The sequence below is a fragment of the Eulemur rufifrons genome, chromosome 7 (assembly GCF_041146395.1).
Source record: "Eulemur rufifrons isolate Redbay chromosome 7, OSU_ERuf_1, whole genome shotgun sequence".
NCBI lineage: Eukaryota > Metazoa > Chordata > Mammalia > Primates > Lemuridae > Eulemur > Eulemur rufifrons.
In genome coordinates, this window is record NC_090989.1 from 99,845,377 (window position 1) to 99,867,753 (window position 22,377).

Sequence of the window (22,377 nt, forward strand, 5' to 3'; positions counted from 1 at the left end):
CAACCACAGGCAGCCTAACTTGCTAAGTTTCTTAGAACTGTAACATTAGATGAAATATAAATAAATAGGCTGCGGCACAAGAGCATTTGAATTATTAAAAGCTGAAGTGAAACCAGTCTCTTCTGATTCCAATCTCAATTCTTCAGAGCCTTTTATGATCTCTAGTCCAGGTAATCTCTGTTGTAGTGCTATGTGATCTTCACTAGGATGGAAGCAGACAATTTGGCACTGTAATCTTTCTTCTTCTTACCTGCTAGATACAGCAGAATAAAGTCGAGGAGGGCATGCACTTTCTCCTCAATCAAATCACTTTGATCCCAAATGCGGCCTTTCCCTGGATCTTGTTCTCTCTCTTCCTTACATGTCTCTTTATCCAGCCCACTTTCTCTAGGGCAAGAACATTAATCCATTTGACCAACATGTGCTGGGTCTCTCGGAGTGACAGATGCCACACTGTGATGCCAGAATAGAGCTCGTGACAAGACAGGCACAGTGCCTCCCTCCATGGCCTTATAGTCTTGTTGGGGACTATAGTTTCTGTTCAAGAGTTAGTCTTATTTCACCAGGTTTAGAATGTGAGAAGCCCTGAAAAATAATGTCTGGAATAGCTTGAGAATTCTAACTGGGCCCAGCGGGTTCATATTTTGAAGGGAAGTCAGGTCCATGTGCATAGGAAAAGGATTTGGTAAACTACACTACTGTGATCACTTGGGTATGTTTACAACACTTCACTTCCCATAAAAAAAACCCATAAAAACTCACCATGCTGAACTTTTAAACCCTTTAAACAACAGGGGAGAAGATTAGAAATGATTTCCTTAGTTAAAAATGAAATCACTACAAAATACAAATGTGATGAGTCAAAAATCCTGGGCTGGGGTTGAGATTTTGGTTTTCTGCTTTGTGAGATGATGATGGCCATGAGAACTACCATTTTATGCTCTGAGCAGGGGGTTAAAGACTACACTGAGCAAATTATATTACAAAACCCAGGTCACGTGACTGGGCAGGGCCACTGAGGGCTGGGTGGTGCCTTGATTCTCTCAAGAGGAGGTTCTGGAGCTACATCTGAACATCGCCTTGTCAGAAAGATGAAATGCACAACCTTTTGGATGAGTGGCCTAAAAATGACTTAATTTCATCCCCAAGTGAAGCACAGTATACAATAGGTTAAGGCTGTTCTGTCTAATATGGGAGTTACTAGTCACATGTGGCCATGTGCATTTCAATTAATAATTAATTAACTCACGTTAAAATTTCAGTTCCTCAATCACACTAGCCTCATTTCAAGAGCTCGACAATCACAGTGGCTGGTGGATACCCTATCGGGCCGTACAGAATAAAACACACGACAGCATGGTACGACTGAGACAGTGGTTCCCAAGTTCCTGCTTCAACAGGCTGCATTAGAATGCCCTGTAGGGTTTCTAAACTATGTATCCCCTGGCTCTAGCACCAGAGATTTAGTTTCAATAGGTTTGAGAAGTTCTAGTTTAAAGAAAGCTCATCTCTACTGTCCTTTTCTCTCATATTTTTAAATCCTTGGACACCATAAGCATTCTTTCAACTTTCACATCTAGGGATGATGTCTATCTATATAGACAGCTCCCCACTTTGGCATGTATTAGTGCAACTATGTCATACTAGGAGCTAGTGTGTGTGTGTGTGTGTGTGTGTGTTGTGTGCGTGTGAAAGACTGCTTTTATACAGATTATTTTACAGATGTCATGCCGATTTCATACTGTGTACTTGGCTGGCACAGCACTGAGCCCTAAGAAAGTAACCATAAGGTTGTACAGGAAAGCAGGAATATCTTTTATTTCACTAACCACTTGCAAGTGTACTGCTGGGAACATTAATTAAAGCAAACCACCCTTCCAAATGTACAAGGCTGGTACTTGTGATGGTCCAGCCAAAACAGAATCACATCGCTTTGACATCTTTACTTAAAACACATTCATTTCAAAATCCCAATATCTGCCAGGCAGATTTTGTGTAGTGAGTGAAATTACATCTCAGTCCATATAACAGGCAAAGGAGATTCTCACCCAATGCCCTCAACAGTCAGAGAACTGTTGAGTGGAACTGGATATCCAAATATAAAATCAGTAGGTAACAACATAAGTGTTAATGATTAATGTTCAACAACATGCTTGCCCAACATTAGCCTGAGGTCTGAAAGAGACTTTATTTAAAGTAAACACCTATCCCAGGTGTGAATGTGTGAATACACCCTTGATTTCATGTCTATCTTTCTTGACTTGTACACTAGAGCTACAGATATTGGAGCAGGCCTTATAAATATTTCTATTTACCTTAATTACAGTTTTTTACACAGAACACTTCATTAAAGAAGACAGCTTTATAATACACTTTCTTCCCCTTTTCTCTTTCTCTTTCTTTGGATACCACCGAAAAGTATATCATGAAAAGTATTTACATGCTTGATCAAAAAACTCCACAAAACAAAACAAAACAAAAAAGAATATAAATGCCACCCATAATCCCATCCCTTAGAGAAATCATTGCTAACATTTTGGTATATTTCCTCCTAGTTTTTTTTTTTTTTTTTTTATCTTATGTGTGCATTTTTTCCTCTTTATAAAATTGAGATCACATTGTTTATTATATTTTGAGAATTTCCCTTATAGCACTTCATATTCTTTAAAAACACAATTTTTAATGGTTGCAAATCATTCCATTCTATGGAGTTACCCTCTATGGTTAGCCATTTGGGTTGTGTCAAATTAAAAATCACATAGAAGTTAGCATCTTTACATAAATCCCTGCCCACATGTCTGATTATTTCCTCAGGATAAGTTCCTGGAAGTGGAATTACCAGATCAGCTGAGTGTGAACATTTGCTGAGGCTCCTGACACATTCTGTCACATTGCTCTAGAGAAAAGCTGTTCCAATTCACATGCCCACCAGCAATGTAAAAGGGTGCAGCTTCTACTATATCCTGGCTAACACTGCGCATTTTCACTTAAAAAATGTGGCTTTTAATTTTATAGACAAAAAGTGGTATTGTTTTTATTTTAATTTCTTTCATTACCAGTGAGAGTAAATATTTAAATGTTTTTAATTCCTGTACTTTCTTTTCTCTGAATTACTTATTCCTAGTTATACTTATTTTTCTACAAAGGTTTGAGAGTTTTAAAAATTTTATATTAAGGGTATTTTTCCTTTTGAGTTTCAGCTGTAAGTGTTATGTAGTTAAGTCAATAATTCACTTCCTCTATCATGTTGTTGATGGCTTTTGTGCTCGGAAAGCTCTTCCAAGTCCAGAGGTAAAGGATCTCACTTGATGTTGGAGGGTTAAACGAGAGAATTTAGGTAAGTCACTTAGCAGCTGTACCTGACCCATGGATAAGTCTGTGACAAATAGTAGCATTGTTGTTAATCCTCCAGCAATTTCTGCTTTGAAGATGAGGAAACCGGGGGTGGAAGAGGAGGATTCAAGTCCATGCTTTCTGGCTCCAGATCTTTCTGCTCTTTCACATCACTCTTTTACTCTCCCACCACCCTCTCCCCTCAAGCCCAAAGACATCCTAAGGTGAGACACAGCTAAGTACAAGGGAAAAAGGAGAGGCTGACGCAAACCACACTTTGCACTTACGGCAAGCAAAGCCATGTCCACTCTTAAAGCAGCCTTGGGAAATACCCTCATAAAACAAAAGTAAACATCTAAAATTGATATTGCTAGCAAAAAGCTAAAGGGCGACTGAGGAATAGCGGCTCATCCCTATGAGACAGAAAAACCTATTCAAGACCAAGATGAGAATAAAAATGTGCTTAGAAACTTAGCCCCAGGAAGTTTCATCTGCTGCTAAATTCCCCACTGCCAGCCCCTGTATCTGAGCAGATTAAGGCTCACAGTGACTTTCTAGGTTGCCAGGTGTGACATGATCTTAGAACATGGACCCCTGAACACTTTTAGACTCTAAATGCCAACGCTCAGCCCTCCCCAGTGTGCCCCTGTTCTACTGCAATTCCCCAAGCTCGACAAGCACAAAGAAGGGTATTTGGTAAAGACATACAAAGCAAAATGTTGTTTGGGTAGATATTGTCTATCTCAAAATTGAATATGTCCCCAAGTCCCTTCCATACTTTTTTCTGGATACAGCAGGTGCCTCGCCCCCTTGCACACGCATATCACCCCTGCATTCCCTGCTCAGGCTCTGCCTTCACGCCCCTGGCCCAGTCCACCTTACTAGCAGCATGATGGTGCCTCTGAAGCAGGGGCCACCAAGCCTTCAACATGCTAATCTGCACGTGAATTTACAGATGGAGGACTGGGTATTTTCTGCACTTCCAACATTTATTTAATTGACAAACTGTATTTTTGTGGGGGCATCTATGGGCCTATGGGTTCTCAGGAACACACTTCAGGAAAAAATATCCTAAACCTAAACCTAAAGCCATCTGGTGCTCAGGACACTTTGAACAGCTGCTTCCTTTCAACTCTTGAGCAGATGATGAAACCCACATAGCCGGAAAAGGCCTGTCAAACCAGGAGGAAGGGGTTCCTTAAACTCCCCTGAGAAAAGATATATTTAAAGAGAATCAAAAGACCCAGCTGATGAGGATGGCACAGAGGCGCAGTGGGAGTAAAACCAGGTGTAAGATGTGGAGCAGGAACAGTCTAGGCCTGGCTAGGATTCGGCTGTGGGAGGAAGGAAAATGTTTTCCCCAATTTCCTATCTTCCATCTCTTCCCTGGATTCAGCTTTCCCTCCTCCCCAGCTCCATGTGTTTCTTACTGTTGTTACCTGTTCATCGTGGCAACTGAAATAGACTTTTCTGCTATGGGATATACTTGTTTTATAATACTCACTGCCTCAGTGCTCATCTCACTACTAACCCTTACAGATACCACTTCTAGCGTCCTCTTTTCCGCACTGCTGAACTGTTGCCTAGTTCAGTGCTTTTCAGACTTCAGGGTGCATGTGAGTCGCCTGAGGACCCTGTTCAAGTGCAGATTCTGATTCAGGGTCAGGGCCTGAGACTCTGCATTTCTAATAAGTTCGAGGAGTTACAAAGGGTTAGAGGTTTCACAGGAGATCCTCCCTAAGGTCGAGAAGCCTCACAGACCTTGGCTGCTCTTTCTCCATCTTCTATACTGGTGTTACACACAGGTCTCAGGAAATGCTTGTTAAAGCAACGAAGGAAATACTTTCTACTAATGGCTGAAAGAGAAACAATGCACCACTGAAGAAAAACTTGCTAAGGACTGTGAGCAGCATCATCCCAGAAACTAATGAGTACACTGGACCCCCATGGCCCAGAAACAAACTCAGGATGCCAGGGGTCGCACAGACAGGGCCTGCCAAGCAGAGGGTAACACAGGTGGGCATGCATGCATGTGCATGCACAGATACACACACATACAGAGAAACCCTCAGTCTTGATTGTGCATGAGAATTGCCTGGAGGGTTGTGAAGACACAGAGTGTTTTTCTGTTTCAGGAAGTCTGGAGTAGAGCTGAGAGGTGGATTTCTAACAAGTTCCCAGATGCTGCTGATGCTGCTGGCTCAGGCACTTTGGGAACCACAGCTTTAAACAATTGAATAGATCAAGTAGCTAGATGAACAGAGTTGGTTCTCCTTCAGCTGAGCATACATCTGTTCCATGTGGCAAGTCCAGACTCTGGAGCCAGGTGGATTTCATTTGCAGCAGTCTGGCCTCTGCCAAGCCTTGCCAGGATGCCTGTTTTGAAGCAATTAATGAGCCCCTTGCTTCAGTGCAATCTATTGCCCAGTGATATCTGGCATCACTGCTATTAGCAGCATCCACCAGGGATGCAACTGGGATTCTGGGGCTCCCTGTGGAAAAGTACTTTTCCTTTAGGAAAATAGTAGTCACTCTTGTTTCTTTTCTCAGCTTGTAAGATAGTTTTATTCTAACATTCATAAGCAGCATTACAGTGTGTGGGAGTCTGAGGCTCTTAAACATGACCCAGAAGTACAGAACTTATTTGTTCACTAGGCAAATTTTATTAGTTTTCTTTCTAACAAAAAAGCAAAAAGAAAACCCAAATATACTGATAGTACTTTTTAATTATTTTCTCACTGAGATAAACCTTGGATCTATCACAAGATCAAAATAGAAAGAGTATTCCATAAATTGCATGCTTTTGAATGTCAAGTGCTTAAATACTTGCACTATGCAGGTTATTTCAAGTTCTTGCATCTTATTTTATCCCCTGGGAAGTGTTTTTTTATTATTAGTAAAAATATAAGTTATATAACATGGTATCTTTCCATTTTATCACTGAATAGATATTAAAATCTGGACACTTTTTTTCATTTTGTATTGCTGACATTTTACATTTCAGGAACTTAATAATAAATATCCCAGAAAGGTCATGATGAGCCACCAAATCAGGTTTCCTAAAATGCTGTTGAAATTTCTTATCTTTGCATCCTTGCGCCAATGTGTCTAAACAAGTTTCTTTGGCTGGGTGTCAGCCTGGGCTCTCAGGAAACATTGGGTCCTTAGACTGCAACTTGCTCACAACCGGTATTCATGAGAGAGCTGGCCTTGGATGCCCAAAGTCCAGGATGGGCACCCAAGGAGAAGGACTCCGGGACCCAGAGCCTTCTGACACCTGTTTTACTTGAGAATTGGCTGACATCAAAAGTGCTGAGATGCCAGTCCAGGGAATGAAGATGTTTGTTTACAATTAGTCTGTGAGGATGGCTTTTCCTAGTGTTGACTACATTCCTTCTTCTCATGTTGCAGGGAAGTGACATAAACAGAAGCAGGCAGACAGAAGTGACATTGTGCAGAGTGGCTAACACTTGAGTATTCTATTTGTTAAGGATCAGAGCAAAGGTATTTAAAAAGCACCTAGGATTAAAGTTCGGCAGTCACTTAGAATGGGAACTTTGGTGAAGGTAAAGGAGTTCATCATGCAACCCACAAAGATGACTACTGTCTTTCAACATTACATCCCAGAGCAGGGATGAGGAACCTGTGGCCTTAAGGCCAAATGTAGCCTTCTAGGTCCTTAAGTGGGGCCTTTTGATTGAATCCAAATTTTATAGAACAAATCCTTTTATTAACACATCTTTATTCATCTTTTATATTTTTATTTTATTTTTAAAATGAGCCGACTTAAAAAAATAAGTTTCAATGACATCATCCTCCCAAATTGACAAGCACAATTAGAACATTAGTAAGCCATAAGGGCTAAAATGACAGCTGCTACACTCGTGAGTTAGTTCTTGACTGGCGCCACTACTGCATGAGGCTGGTCGGTGGGAGTTTATGGGGGTCAAGCACACCAGTCTGTTATCAGCTTTTGACATCAGTGCACTGTGTTTCTGTCTGAAGTAAAATTTGTGAGAAGTTGCACAGCTTGACAGTATTTTTTAATTCTGTCTACTTAACAGCCCATCATGTCAAAGAAGATCAAGAAAATGCTGAAGGAAGAAAACAGATTTTTTAATGAGGATTGGGAACTGCAATATTATCTTGTTTCTGCTAAAGATAAGATGATTTGCTTGCTTGGTGATACTGCAATATCCACATTAAAGAAATTCAGTGCTCATCACCATTATAACACTCATAAGGTCCACAAATATTTTAAATTAGAGGAAGAGGCATGAAAGGTTGTATTGCAGAAAGTAAAAGATGAAAAGCAGGCCGGACACAGTGGCTCACACATGTAATCCTAGCACTCTGCGAGGCTGAGGCAGGAGGATAGCTTGAGCTCAGGAGTTTAAGGCCAGCCTGACCAAGAGTGAGACTCCCCCACCCCGTCTCTACTAAAAATAGAAAAATTAGTTAGGCACAGTGGTGCACACCTGTAGTCCCAGCTACTTGGGAGGCTGAGGCAGGAAGATCACTTGAGCCCAGGAGTTTGAGGTTGCAGTGAGCTATGATGACGCCCCTGCACTCTACTCCATGTGACAGAGTAACAGACTCTGTCTCAAAAAAGAAAAAGAAGAAAAAAAAAAAGATGAAAAGCAAAAGCAAAGACAATTCTTTCAAGCACCAAGAACACCTGGAAATAGTGCCACTGAAGCAACTTATAAAGTGGCTACATACTTGGGGAAAAAGAGAAGCCGTTCAGTGATGTAGATATTGTGAAAGAATGCATTGTTGAAATCATAGGATGTTTAGACCCTGATAATGTTACAAAGTACAAACAACTGCCTCTTTCAAGGAGAACCATATCTGATCAACAGCATGAATTAGCCTTCAACTTAACATTTATGCAACACTTCAAAATGAAAATATATATTATTCAATCACTTTGGATGAATCAACTGATACTACTGCCTTGGCGCAGGTTTTATACTTCGTTCACGTCATAACAGAAGATTTTCTTTGCTATGAAGAGTTACTCACTTTGGGCACTCTTGCAAACAGAACACAGAGAGTAGATATCTTCAACAATTTTCAAGATAAATGTCATGAAGTTGGGTCAACTTTGGTAAATTTAGTGAATGTATTTACATATGGTGCACCTTCCATGACAGGAAAATGTGAAGGGTTTGTTGCATAGATAAAAAAAAAAAAATATATTAACAGATACAAATGCTCTCATTTTTTTTTATTATAGCTTGCATCAGCAAAACCTCTGCACTAAAGTTACTCTTTTAAGTGACAATTTGCAACAAGTTATAAATATTGTTAACTATATTTGTGCAAATGCAACACAGCATAGTCAGTTGTGTAACATGCTAAAGTTGAACATGAGGTATTCAGTGTGGATTTGCTGTATCATTCTACAGTGCATTGGCTATCGCAGGAACAGGCATTAACCAAAATTTTATCCCTGTGAGAACAGATAGATAAATTTTATGAAGAACAGAATCAGCAATTTGAATTATTGAAAGATTTCTATAGGAATGCAGCATTTCTGTCTGATGTATCAAATCAAAATGACTTGAATATTTCTTTGCAAGGTAAAACTAAGTCTATATATGATATGTGGCAAAAAAAATCCAAGCATTTCAAAAAATCTATTTGTTCAAAACACTTCTTAAAAAGAAAATTTTGGATAAACATTTTCCCCAGTTAGCGAAGGTCACTGATGAGCAGGGTGATATATGTGAATCATTTGAAGAATATGCAGCTGTTATAGACCTATTGGAGAATACAATGAAAGGTTCACTGACTTTGAGAATCATGACATCACACTCAAATTAGCATTTCAGTCTCACCTAGTTGATATCACCAAGAAACCTAAAGAACTACTGATGGAATAGATTGAGCTCTTGGTAGATGACATTTTCAAGTCATTGTTTGATGCAAAGAAAGATCCAATTGAAATATGGAAAAATGCAGTAGAATACCCATGCCTTCAGTAACATGCTTGAAAAATGCGTTCTTGCTTTTCAACCACTTATTGCTGCAAATCTACAGTCTCCTACCTAACCCAAATCAAGACGCCCTTAGGTTCACAAACGACTGATACCCATCTAGAGGATCAGCTAAAAATGCAGACCTCCATGCTACGACCAAATATTCAAATGCTTTCCAACAAAAAGCAGGCACAACAAAGTCATTAAAAGGTACTTTAAAATTAAAAAATAGTTATCATTTTTTGAAATTATTAAGTTCATAGTAGTTAGATTTTTATAAAATAATGTACCTTTTTAAATATATCTAATTGAAGTTTCTTGAATGTGGCCTTATTTGATTACAGCTAAATTATTGCAGCCTTCCAACATGCAAATGTTCCCCACCCCTGTCCTAGAGGGATACAGTTGAAAACTAAATGATTTTCCTCCCCTATGAGCAGCATATCCAAAAGCCAAACTGCTGGGAATGAGCCTGAGCTCCTTCTGGTTCTCAAATGATTGCCCACAGAGACTACTTTTGCACACAGGGTAGTGTTATCTGGCAACTCTATTTTTAACAGGTGCCATTTTAGGAGCCTGTAAATCCATCACAGTCATTCAGTATCACCGTCAGGAACACAACAGTCCAAAACACCTACTGCATGGTTATGAAACGGGCAAACCTTAATCCACCGCCAGGAAGACAGTGTCCTCAACCCCCCGTGTCAGGATGGACTTAGGATCTGGGAGAGGAGGACACAGACACACGACCAGAAAGGAGGCAGGGGCGGGGGATTTGGAGTCGAGAAAACCCAGGTTAACATACTGACTCAGACACGAGAGCAAGTTACTGAAACTTTTTGAGCCCCAGTTTATTCTTTTGAAAGATGAGATAATGCATATTTTATGTTGTTTTAATGATTAAATGAAATGCTATATAGAAAGTGCTTGGCACAGTGCCTGGCATAGAAAGAAAACTTTATTAAATGGTAGCCGTTGTTAATATTAAAACGGTGGGTTAGGTAGTGAGAAGAGTGGAGAAAGGGAGGAAAAAAAAAAAAAGAGCCAGAAGTATCTAGAACAGGCCAATCTATAGAGACAGAAAGTAAATTAGTGGTTATGAGAGGCTAAGAGAAGGAGGAACTTGGGAGTAACTGCTAATGGGAATAGGGTTTCTTTTGGGGGTGACGAAAATGTTCTGGAATTAGATGATGGTTTGCACAACTGTATGAATATACTAAAAGCCATCAGAGTGTATACTTTAAAATGGTGAATTTTATATATGTGAATTATATCTCAATTTTTAGAAAGCCATACACATACACAAAAACGAAAGAGAGCTAGAAGCCTAAGGAAATTGATGAGAATAGGGGGAAGGAGACAAAGCAGAGAAGCTGAGGAAGACAACTATGACATGGAAAAGGGTGCCTGTGTGCGTGTGCACATGCATGAGTACATGCAGCTATGTGTGCATATGTGTACACATGTGTGGGAAGAGCGAGAATAAATTTAACATGCCTGGCATTTAACTGGAAAATCTAGTTACCAGAAACGACCCGTTCCCTGACCATACCCGAGGTGCGCCAGTGGGGTGATATGACGGAACGGACCCTGAACTAGGAGCCAGGAGGCTTCCTATTTATAACAGCTAAGACTGGCAGGGCTGATTCCCCCCTTTAAAGAAAAGGAGACCTTGGCCCACAAAAGGGAAGAGATCTTCCCCAGGTGGCTGAGGTGGGGCCAGGCCCCAGGCTTCGGTGACTTGACGTGGTTCCTCAGGCATATTCAGCCTTCACAGACAGGAGGACGTGAGGGTTAATGGAGGTCGACGGCTGCTTTTCCTCAGTAATTGTGTGGGGAGGGCACAGCGCTTGTCTGGAATGGCAGCTGGCATTCTGTGTTCCTGTTTATTGCAGTTTATCTCAAGCAGTCATTTCCATTCACCTTTTAAAAAAAACATGAGGCGCAGCTGTGGCTTCACTTTAAATATTGTTCCTTCCAGCCTTTTAATTTTTTCACGGGGGCCTCCCTAATCTTTCTCCATAATTGGATGCACAATGCTAGAGACAGCACCCCTGAGGAACAAAGCCAGGCAAGAGGCTTGCCCAGTCCTGGGCACACACATCGCCCTGTCCTCAGTTCCTTCATTCTGTGCAAAGTAGCCTGGGAACAGAGGGCAAAGCCAATTTCCCTGCATTTTCTCTGCCCTGGGACAAAGCTGGAGCCAGTCTTCTGCCATAGTCTATGTTAAATCTTTAAATTTTTTTCTCTCTCTCCATTAGTGTAATTTGGATCCTACCCCGCCCGAGACGGCGTGGGCTGCAAAGTTTAGAAGTCCACACTGGCTGCCATCTGAACCCTCTTCCAGGAAGCATCAATTGCGAGTAGCTTACTTGTCTATGTGCCTTCCCATTCGGACTGTAAGCTCCGGCAGGGAAAGCTCAGTCTCCTGCGATCCTGGTGCCGTGCACAATGCCGGGAACACGGGGCGGCTGTTGGTAAGTGATGGTGGAATGAATCAGCACGGTGACTCCTGTGCTTCGTGCCACCTGGTCCTGAAGACAATCCGCTGTGTGGTTCTTAACCAGAGGATCAGAAGTTGCTCACAGCAGGACAGGGAAATAATGGGCTGAAACACACACACCTCAGGTTCTGCTGAAGTCTGTATTTTTCTTCCTAAACATTAAGATCTGTTTTATGTTGAGTACAGTTTTACTGTTATTATTGAGTAAACCAGAGGTCCTTAATGAAACATCTTTCTTACAATGAGGACTTTCCCCAAGGAAAAGAACAGATGTATAATCTTTTCCTTCCTTTGCCTCGGTGGAATCTAATTTTGGTCATCAGAAAGTGACCTTTCCCCCAAAGGCTGTTTGTCTGACTTTAAAACAACCCTGTAAAATAATCCCTACACACATGTGGTATTTATTAGTGTAACTGGTTCAGGGAATTCTATGGTACCTAGGCAGGGGTATATCGATTTTCCAATCGTTTTTGACAAGTGACCTCAAAGTGGGTCAGAGTACCAGAGGAGTTGAAAAAAGAAATATTAGAACTTTTAAGTTTATATTTTAAATATTTTATTCCTTAAAATATCTACTTGTGTATATGTTTTACACACATAACATATTTTTATGATGGTGACTGAGTGTAATTTCTTAATAAAATATATGTATATTAGAGGCATAGACTCAAGAACATTTTACTGAAGGATACAAGGTCAAAAAAGCCTTCAGAGCACTGTTTTTATGATTTAATTTTCTACTTAGCCAACCAAACAACAAAAACATTAGAGAAAAAAAATTAGAAAAGGAAGATTCTAATTAGTGAAAGTGTTTTATGCTTAGTAACTGTTTTCCTATTCTTTACATTTTAAAAAAGCATATGTTGCCCTGTTTCACTAGAAGCTCTTAGTGAGATTACAGATAGTGGTTCTTAAAAGCATAATGAAGACTTCAATGTAACCATGACATACTTAAATCTGACAGCACTCTGCCTGAGAAAGGTATTCAAAAAGCCAAAATGACAAGAGAACAACTCTCACATTTTGGGTCCAGAATACGATATGCTGATCTCTAAGCATTCCACACATCTAGAAGTTTCATCTAGTGGTTTTTTGTACTAACTTACCAGATACTATTTCTCCTGAAATGACATGCAGCATTCTACTGCCTTAGTTAGATAACGGGTTACACAATGCGACTGTTTTGTTGTTATTGATGATTTAAAGCTCCCTGAGCCTTCCATGTTTGTAGCTTTAGTCAGCCCTGTCTCAGGTTGCCAGCATGTCATCACTCACTTATTCCAGGCATCTGGGTTCTCTCGCTCTCTGTTTCTAAGTAGAATAAAACTACAGTGGTCATGACTTTATTGTTAATGCATTAGCAATGGTTTGTCTTTCATTTTTTCTAAGCGCAAACTGACCTACACTTTTCATTATGAGAAATGGTTTGACAAAGGCAACTGTGCCCAGTTCTTTGGCACTGAAAACAGAGGAAGTATGAGAAGGGCACACTCGTTCTGCAGGGTCGGGTAAGTGATCCCACTCTTATGGCAGAGTGTCCCAAGTGTTTTTTGCACATTGCTTCCGGGAGGAGCAGACAGCTGAGATAGGTCAGGGTTTCAGGACTTGGAGAACTTATCACCTTGGGCACTCGTTCCCTTCCTGGGAATCACAGGGAATGAAAAACGCACAGGGCAACATGGCAGATCCTTGAAACCTCTTTTACATATTTAAGTTCTTTCTCAGCTTCTGGAGAGAGAACATAAGCTATTGTTAACTACTCTAAGAAATAAAGTACATACTTAAAATAGCCCCCACACTCACACAATTATTTTATATAATATATACGATATAAACTGCCATATTTTATATTACTATGCTTAAAGATTTATCATGATACAAGGTTCTTTCCATATCTCACTCTGGGGAAAAAAGTTAATGATGTATTTGAGCAAACAAAATTTAGCAGCAAGTTTTACTGTTCTATCAGGCTATATTAACTGATATTTGTCTCTGAAGGAAAAGAGGTCTTCATCTCCAGGTGCACGATGGAAGGGCCCTTATTCTTCATATTGTGCTACATTGTGAACTACATTTGACTTACAGCAAATAACAAAGGGAAAGGACATAGTGTGTGTTTAGCCTTCTGTGGACAGACAAGTATATACTTGTAGTTTAATTTCATGACCTCACCCATATAACTAAAACTATTTTTACTTGGGCCTGTTATTACCATATATAACATTCTCAAAATATATTTACTAACTTTCAAAAGAAAAGGCAAGCAAAGGATTAACAGATACTGTAACAATTTTTAACACTCCCATTTTTCTTAATAAAGCTTTATATTTTTCATTGCTAAAAAAGTCAAACTTGGAAAAATAGGTTAAACATGCTAGCAATTATAACAGGTGAACTGTCAATAATTTTTAAAATACTCCTTTATGTTAAAAGCCTGCCTAGCAATTAAATGCATAAAAGAATTTTTTTCAACTTCAGAAAAACAACATGTGTATTTTAGTTAATGCTATAAATATATTAATGAATATAAGCTGGGAAAGGCAGAAAGAACTCTCTTAGCTTAATGCATTTAATTCTGTGCATTTAGTTTTCTTGACTATATTATGGCAATGGCCACTGAGTGTGGAATTTGGCCACTCCTCAAGAGTGATCTTTCTCCCAGTTAGAAAAATGGTCCAATTGTTTATAAACAAAAGAGCTCTCCCCCCTTACCTTTTTATAATTCCCCTCCATATCCAATAAGGATTCTTGACTGATGATGTCATCCATTCCATCACTGTCCAAATTCATCCTTTAACTCTTTAGAATTTCACTTAAGAAATAACCTCCCATGAATTCGGATAGGCTGAGGTGCCAATTACCCGGCACCCTGGCTACTACTGCTCATGCTGACATGGAGAGCCAGCTAAAAGTCTGTGCCCAGTGTGTGTGTTCTTCCCCCTCTGTCCTGTAGACACCGCCCCGCCCAGCCTCCCTGCTCTGTCCCTGCTCTGGCGCTGGGCAGCTGCCGTTCTCTGAGGCTCACTCTGCTCCTGACACCCCGCTGGTTGAGAGTTCAGCCTTCCCACCATCTGCTGTCACCTTCCCCTGAATGATCCCGCCCGGATTCCTCTCCACAGCACCTTTCCTGTTCCCAATAAAGGAAAAGAGAGGCACAAAGCTTCAGCCAGCTGACTCAACTCCTCGGTTCACGGCTGAGTGTGGATTAGAGTTCTGCAAGGAAAACTAGCAATCTTATTCCAAACCAGGGGTGGACTGTGTGGGATAAAAATAGATGCTAAAACTTCCAGCTTCACAGACTTTACTAGTGAGTTAAAAGCCTGGTATCCCACGACAAAATGAAAACAGTATAATTTAAAGGCTGACCTGTAAGACAGATGTTTGCTTTTTTTTTTTTTCTTTTTCCCCAAACCGATCATTTCTTAAAATCAGATATAAAAGTTTCATCTTCTGTTAGGAGTCCCAGCACAAGGCTGAAATTGACTTCCAACACAGAGAAGGACCTCGGCCCTATGAGCAGTGCTTTGTTCTATTAATATAAGCAAGAGAAAAAGATCCATCAACTTTTCTTTAAATTCAACCAGTGGCGGGCTTTTTCACAAAAGCAAACGTTCTTTCTGCTGCTCTCTTTACTCTTTTCCCAAGGCTTCTGGTTTTGTTTACAAGCTTTACATACAGGGAGGAAGGCCCACAGCTGGAGGATGTCCTGGTGCAAAAAGCAGACGAACGGAAGAGCACACACTCATCACTGTCGCAGTATTACTGTCATAAACTAAAAATCATATCCACTGTTTACTTCAAAAAAACAAAGTTCCTGTTTGCAGGAGAAATGGGCCAGAGAAGAATTCAAAGGCCAAGACTCCATTCAGCAACACCATCTTACACTCTGACATGCTTGGATAGAAAGCAGCAAGCATCCTAGTCCACTAATTTTCTAATATAGATTCTTGAGCAACTGCAACACTGCTAAGAACAGAGTTCTAAGAGCAAAAATGCCATTCAAGGTAAGCTCTGGCATCTGGAGCTCTGCTGACATGCTCACCTTCAGTGGTCTACTTATTTCTCTCTGTAATTTTTTTTTTTTTTTTTTTTTGGAGACAGAGTCTCACTCTGTTGCCCAGGCTAGAGTGAGTGCCGTGGCGTCAGCCTAGCTCACAGCAACCTCAAACTCCTGAGCTCAAGCGATCCTCCTGTCTCAGCCTCCCGAGTAGCTGGGACTACAGACATGCACCACCATGCCCGGCTAATTTTTTCTATATATATTTTTAGCTGTCTATATAATTTCTTTCTATTTTTAGTAGAGATGGGGTCTCGCTCTTGCTCAGGCTGGTCTCGAACTCCTGAGCTCAAGCGATCCGCCCACCTCGGCCTCCCAGAGTGCTAGGATTACAGGCGTGAGCCACCGCGCCCGGCCTGTAATTTTTTTTAAATTCAGTTTGTGGCATAAATGAGTCTCAAGGTAGTTTATTACAGCCCCACTTCTATAAAGTAAATACTTTCCTCCACAGCCCCTGATCCAAATCTAAATTCTCCCTTCACTCCATTCTCATCCCCCCACCTCAGTTCCCAAGAGAATGAATTGCCCATTTGTCCAACATTACAATAGCAAGTTGTGTCTCATGGGACGTACTTGCATTTGGGCAGGGCTGCTCCCTCGCAGAGATCTCCCCTGTCTTGCTCTCCTCCAGACCCCGGGACCCTCACTCCAGAATGCTTCCCAGGGCCGTGGCAATGCTGGCCACTGAGCGCTGCCCCCAGTGCAGAGGTTCACAGGGCAGGAGAATTCATCAAGGCAAAGGCTTTGGGGTTAAAATGAAGAATGCTCTACTTTGAAGGACCCTATGTACATTAAATCCTGCCAAAGGAGGTTAGTTAAAATGAAGGATGTATGAACCTTCTTACATGACATATGTTAACACAACAACAAGAGCCACCCTTGTGCCAAGCCCTTTACACGTGCCTCTTACATATGTCTGCAATCCTCTCAATAACCCTTTGGAGTAGACATTATCATCAGTTGCATTTTATAGCTGAGTGAAGAGAGCTCAGTAAGGTTAAGTAACTTGCCTAAGGCGTGGCAGCTAGTCAGTCAATGGTCAGGTCAGAATGTGAATCTGTGCTCTCTGCCTCTGTGGCCCATGTTCTAAATGGGTATGCTAGACTGGCTCCCTCCACTGCCTGCCAGCTGCCTCCATAAAAAAACAATTATACCCAACAAAATAATCAAGCATAGCTTTTAAAAATTAGAGTTCAACACAGAGAAATCCAGCAGTGTTCCCCATTTAACAACATCATGCACTGAATCAATGTTTTATAAATCATAAATCTGGAACACCCAGCACATATGCCCTGCTAATGAAGCCTCAAGAAATGAAAGGAAAGCTGCTTCCCTGATGGTCATGACCTAGCAAGCTGTATGGTGAATTTTCCTTTCTACTTTGCGATGATGCTTTGGCATCATTGTGGCTTCTTTCCAGTAGCGATTATAGTTTGAAGCTTTTTTCCAAGGGGACAGGGATTTGTGTTTACTCATCTTGTTTATGCCACAGCATCTAGAACACTGCTTTGCACACAATAAGTGCACAATGAAGAGCTGTTGAATAACTATGTGAACAGAGGAGAAATGAATATGCTGTTTCAAATGTTTCCTCGAAATGTTGTCCACAGTAGGAAACATTAATAGTTTACATTAGTGCTTTTCAACTGAAATCTGTGGAACCCACATATGTTCAAAAGGTAAAAATGGGTCTGCTCTGGTTGAAGGAGGGGGCTGCCACGCCCACCTGCATGCATCATTATCCTGTTATCCCAGCCCCCAGCACAGCCTCTCAGGAAAGCTCTGTGGACAAGAAGCCCTAGGACCCTGCAGGCCCTGCACACTCTGCAGACCAGAGCTTGGAAAGCTCTAAAGACCTGAAAAATGGCTCTTTCACAATAGCAGCAAAGCAGCATTCTGCTCCTGGCTCTGTGGCTGTACTGATTTCTAGATCTCAGTTCACTCTACTTAGAGTTCAGCTGTTACAAGAATTTCAGTCTCTTACCTGGGTTAGCATCCTCATCCAATTAGCAACCTATAATCAATAGCTAACATAGATGAAGTTATAAATATTTAGAGATTACAAGACTCAGTAAAGATACAAAAAAGGCGAAGACCCATTACTAACAAATTTTTACTTTAATTTAAACTGGATGAGCTTAAATATACAGTTAAAATGAGAAAAACTGAACTCTCCTGATTATGTGTATGCATATACATACAAATTAGTATTTATGTATTACTAACATATTAGCTATATACATATATATGCATATATATGCATGATATATTAATGTATGCCTTTTGGGAAAGGCACCTCAAAATCTAAGATGGAAGTTTCCCAACCAAACACCAGCAAAAAGCATTAGCAATGAGATTACTAAAAGACCATTCCACTCCTCTACCCCCACCTCTTTTCTTGTCATAAGTGATCCTCTAATGAGTATTATATAAAGACAAGTGGTAGAACATCTCCTGAAACATGGATGTACGATCTTGAAGGACAGCCCCAGTGGTGGTACTATTACTTTGCACCCTCCCTAAAGAAGCTCAGCACATAGGCAGGCTCCTCAGCCCAACGCTTTCCAGACAGAGCTGTACCACTGTTGTCATGAGGGCTTGTGCCAGCTTAAGATATCTGACAGTTTCCTATCGGGTGTGATAGGACTGATCCTTGATGCTGCCTAGAGTTTTTCTACTCAAAGCATGTTCTCTGACCAGAGCATCGACAGCACCTGGAAACTTACTATAATAGAAATGCAAACTCTCAGGTCCCTCTCAAGACCTACTGAATCAGAAATTGCATTTTAAAAAAGAGATCTCTAAGATTTTGGGGTACATCTTAAATTTTAGAAGCACTGCTCTAAAACTTAAAAAAAAATCATTATAAAAATCCATTATCCTTCTATTTCAGACCATATTTCCAGACAGGGCGGCAAGACCCTGACTTCAGATGCTTGGGATCAATACTGTAATTAATTTCATTTTCAAGAGGTTCAAATGAATATGGGAAAAGAAAAAACAAAACCAAACACCATCTCAGCAGAGACTTGAATGTAATGCCTGGTGGTTTGGCAGCGGCTATGCAAACAAGGGGAGAGAGGCGCTCCTATCCTTCCCACAGGGATTGTCTCTGGTTCCTCCTCTGCTGCTGCTTTCTCTAAAATGACCTGTCCAGGCATAGATGGGCCTAAATACTAATGTTCTCCCTTAGAAAACGTACTCATAACCACTTAGAATCCCTGAGGTTGAAGGGGCCTCTTCCTACCCTCCTGCCCTGAAATTCAAGGACTGGCATGGAGAGCTTCAGTTCCTGTTGAGCCATGATCTGAATTGCAAGGCACATTGCACACATGAGCTGATGCTTTTAAATGATCATTACCAGCCACTGGTGGAAATTATTGACTCTGAGAACACTGACCACATTACTGAGAAATCACTTATGCATTATCAAAAGCTTTCTCTCTTCATAGACAGAAACTCAATTTCATCCTGATTAACCCTTCAGTCTCCTACTGCTTTCCCCTCAGCTTTAATGTCCATACTTCATACGCTAGATTTATAATTGCTTTTCAAATAAATTTTTTTTCTTATGTGCAAAGTTCATCTAAATTTGATTTGCTTTTCAATTAAGGTATTGTGATCACTAGAAAAGCCATGAAAATATGCAGATGATTTTTAAATGGACTTTTCAGTACCTATTTTAAAAATTAAGATAATGACATTAGGAGTGTTGGCCAGGGTAGCTGGTGGTGTTGGGAGTAGACAGAGTTTCAAATGTTTTCCCACATCAAAAAGGACCGAAGGCCAGAGTTGTAAACCTTTCTGCCCAACTGAAAACTGAGCACGAGAAACTCAGCTGCGGGTCACTCTGATGGCTTCCACATGGGACTGATTTTAATGCCCTCATTATGTTCTCTGTGTGTTCTTTCCCTGTTAATGGCTTTTCTACATGGATTGTCACTAGGCCTTTCTGATGGTTATTTTCTTTTGAATTCAAGTAGTTTTGTCAAATTACTTTCTATTTCAGGAAGCTTGGTAGTTTCTGAAGCTTCTATATAGTACACAGGAGAATACTAAGTACATCAAGATTTCAAATTTCCCCTTGGTATAGAGAATATAAATAAACAATGGGATATGGCTCTATTAATGTTGAGCTCCTGTATGTGAAACTGTGATTGGTTACCCATGATTTTATATATATACATATACATGAATATGGGGTCTCTACTTTCAAAAAAGCATCGAAGCAGTGATATGTCCCAAAGAGATGCCCCCATTTCCTTCCCATCCCCTCCCACCGTCCTTTCTGAAAGAAAATACTAGACCTTTGGCTTAAAATACGTCTTACATATTTATTTCTTAAAATCACTTGAAGTCTAAATCATGAAGTTTGAAGCCCCAAGTGCTACTTCAAATAAGAATGATGTGCTTGCACTAAATTTCTATTTCAAATCAGGCCCATAATGAAGCCCTGTTAATTTTCTTTTCCATTTGGGACACTTATCACTGTGCTCCTTTTGTGGTAAAGCATATAAATTACTATAAATTTTCAGATGTCTTGGCTAAAAACAAATGCAGATGAATTTACATCCAAAATTATTCTCTTAATTTTTAAGGCTACCGTCTCCTCAGAAAACGATAACTATATCTTGACAAGGCAGAACACAACTGTACTTCAAACAGGCAAAACAATGAGGACAAAGTACTCTGCAGCATTAACTATGGAAAAAAATTTTCCCAATCAAAAAAATTAATAAATCCATTAATAAATAAGACAGAAAATTGTTTCATGGAACTTATACTTAAAAGCCTCTATCAAATAGTGCACTAAAATGCTTTGAAATTCCCTTTTCCATTCCAATATACTTTGCCCTGCTGTAGATGATACGAGGCTTACATTGGGTGGAATCATCAATGAACTCAAATTTGATACGTTGTTTTCTCATTCACAGGAAGAAGGGATTGGAAAATGAGCCCTCACTTGGCCTGGTGTCAACAGGAATAGAATATATTTCCTTTCCTTTGTTAACCATTAAATAACTCACTAGAATCTAGGCATGAAGAGCTGTTTACTACTTTCTCTACCAAGAATCTTAAGAATATCTTGGTGTACTACTTAAATTGATACACTCCCTAGTTTTATCATTTGAAACTAATATAGGGTGTCTTTTATTTCATGTGCTGGGTATGACACTTCCACTGGGCTGAAACATTTTGTCCCAGAAAAATTTGGTGTCCCATAAGGCAATAAAATCATCCCTCTATATGGCAAAGGGATGTCTTAAAACTTTACAAAATTCAGTATATTAAGAAAGGCAGTTTGGGGATGAGTACTCACAAAACACTTGGGGATAGACCATGAGGTTCACCTTGGGAAAATTCTCTCGATGAAGAAGGCATGGAGGTATTTTCTTAATGCATTGTCTTTGGGAAGGGTGGGATGTCTATGCATCCCACTCATGCATTTATTTTGTTCCTTGCACTGCATTCCCTATTCTGGCACATGGGATGTTTGAAGTGCTGGCAACTGGCCAAGATACTCAGAAGCCAGGAACATGGACTGCTGGGATCAGCTTCACCAACTCCCTGCAGCAATGAAGAGATCTCAGCTTCTCTCTGGGGTTATGATGGGAAACCCTGATCCTGGGGACTCAAAACAACACTGACTGTAGAAAATACAATTCAATACAACAAATAGTTATTAAACACAAACTCCGTGTGTCAGGCAGGGGCTTGTGGAAATTAAAATAAAGTCCTTGTCTTCAAGAGGCCTGTTAATGGGGAGACACATCTACATATTAACAGCTATAAATGGGTTCGAATAGAAGTAAAAACAAAGTGTACTGAGAAGGAGAAATTTGGACTAGGGGAGGAGAGCGGAAAGTTTCCCAAAGGAGGTGGCATTTGAACTGTGGAAGCCGCATTAGCCTACAGGAGGTGGAAACAGGTGGTGTGTGGGTAGGAGACATCCCAGCCTGGGGCATCACAGCAAAGAAGAACTGATGGCTTGTGGAGGAAGGAATGGAGGGTCTGGAGGGAGAGGCTTTTCTGAGAGATCAGATCTTGGTTAGGCCTTGAATGCTATACAAAGGGGTCTGGAACGTGGGGTCTTAAGGAACATGGGGAAGCAGTAAAGATTTCTGACCATGCTTCTCATGACCAGGTGTGTGTTCAAAGGAGTGTTTATGCTCCCAAGGGAGGAAAACGATGAGAGTCATTTACACAGCGTTTTACTTTTTCTCTTTCAAGTCTCCATTCCCATAGTAGCTAAGAACGTGACGGTGTTATCTGTATCTGGGGCTGGGGCGTCAGAAGGGCCTTTAAGCCACGGCAAGAAAGGGATGAAAGCATGTCATTGTTTTTATTTGCACACTTATTCCAAAACCTAACTGCAGGAAAAGGGGAAAAATATTTAGGAGATTCTAAGCAAAAGGGACTCTTTGACCTAAACTTGTGCTTTTAAGTTAACAGTATTTCTAAGCTCTCTATCAAAAACCATTTAGAAGAATTTGGCCCCT

The 22,377-nt window shown here is 40.5% G+C and overlaps 1 protein-coding gene across 23 annotated transcripts in view; it reads right to left on the minus strand.

The window, feature by feature from the left end:
* SCHIP1 (schwannomin interacting protein 1) overlaps positions 1-22,377 on the minus strand; it is a 532,563-nt gene that overhangs the window by 28,356 nt on the left and 481,830 nt on the right. For 3 of the 23 annotated variants that reach the window (XM_069473019.1, XM_069473024.1, XM_069473017.1), the window contains exon 1: positions 14,533-14,836. The exons of the other annotated variants lie outside the window; for them this stretch is intronic. In XM_069473019.1, coding sequence (XP_069329120.1) covers positions 14,533-14,610 — 78 coding nt within the window. In that variant the 5' untranslated portion in view covers positions 14,611-14,836. Of the gene's footprint in view, positions 1-14,532; positions 14,837-22,377 lie in introns of those variants that run through there. 23 annotated transcript variants of the gene reach the window in all.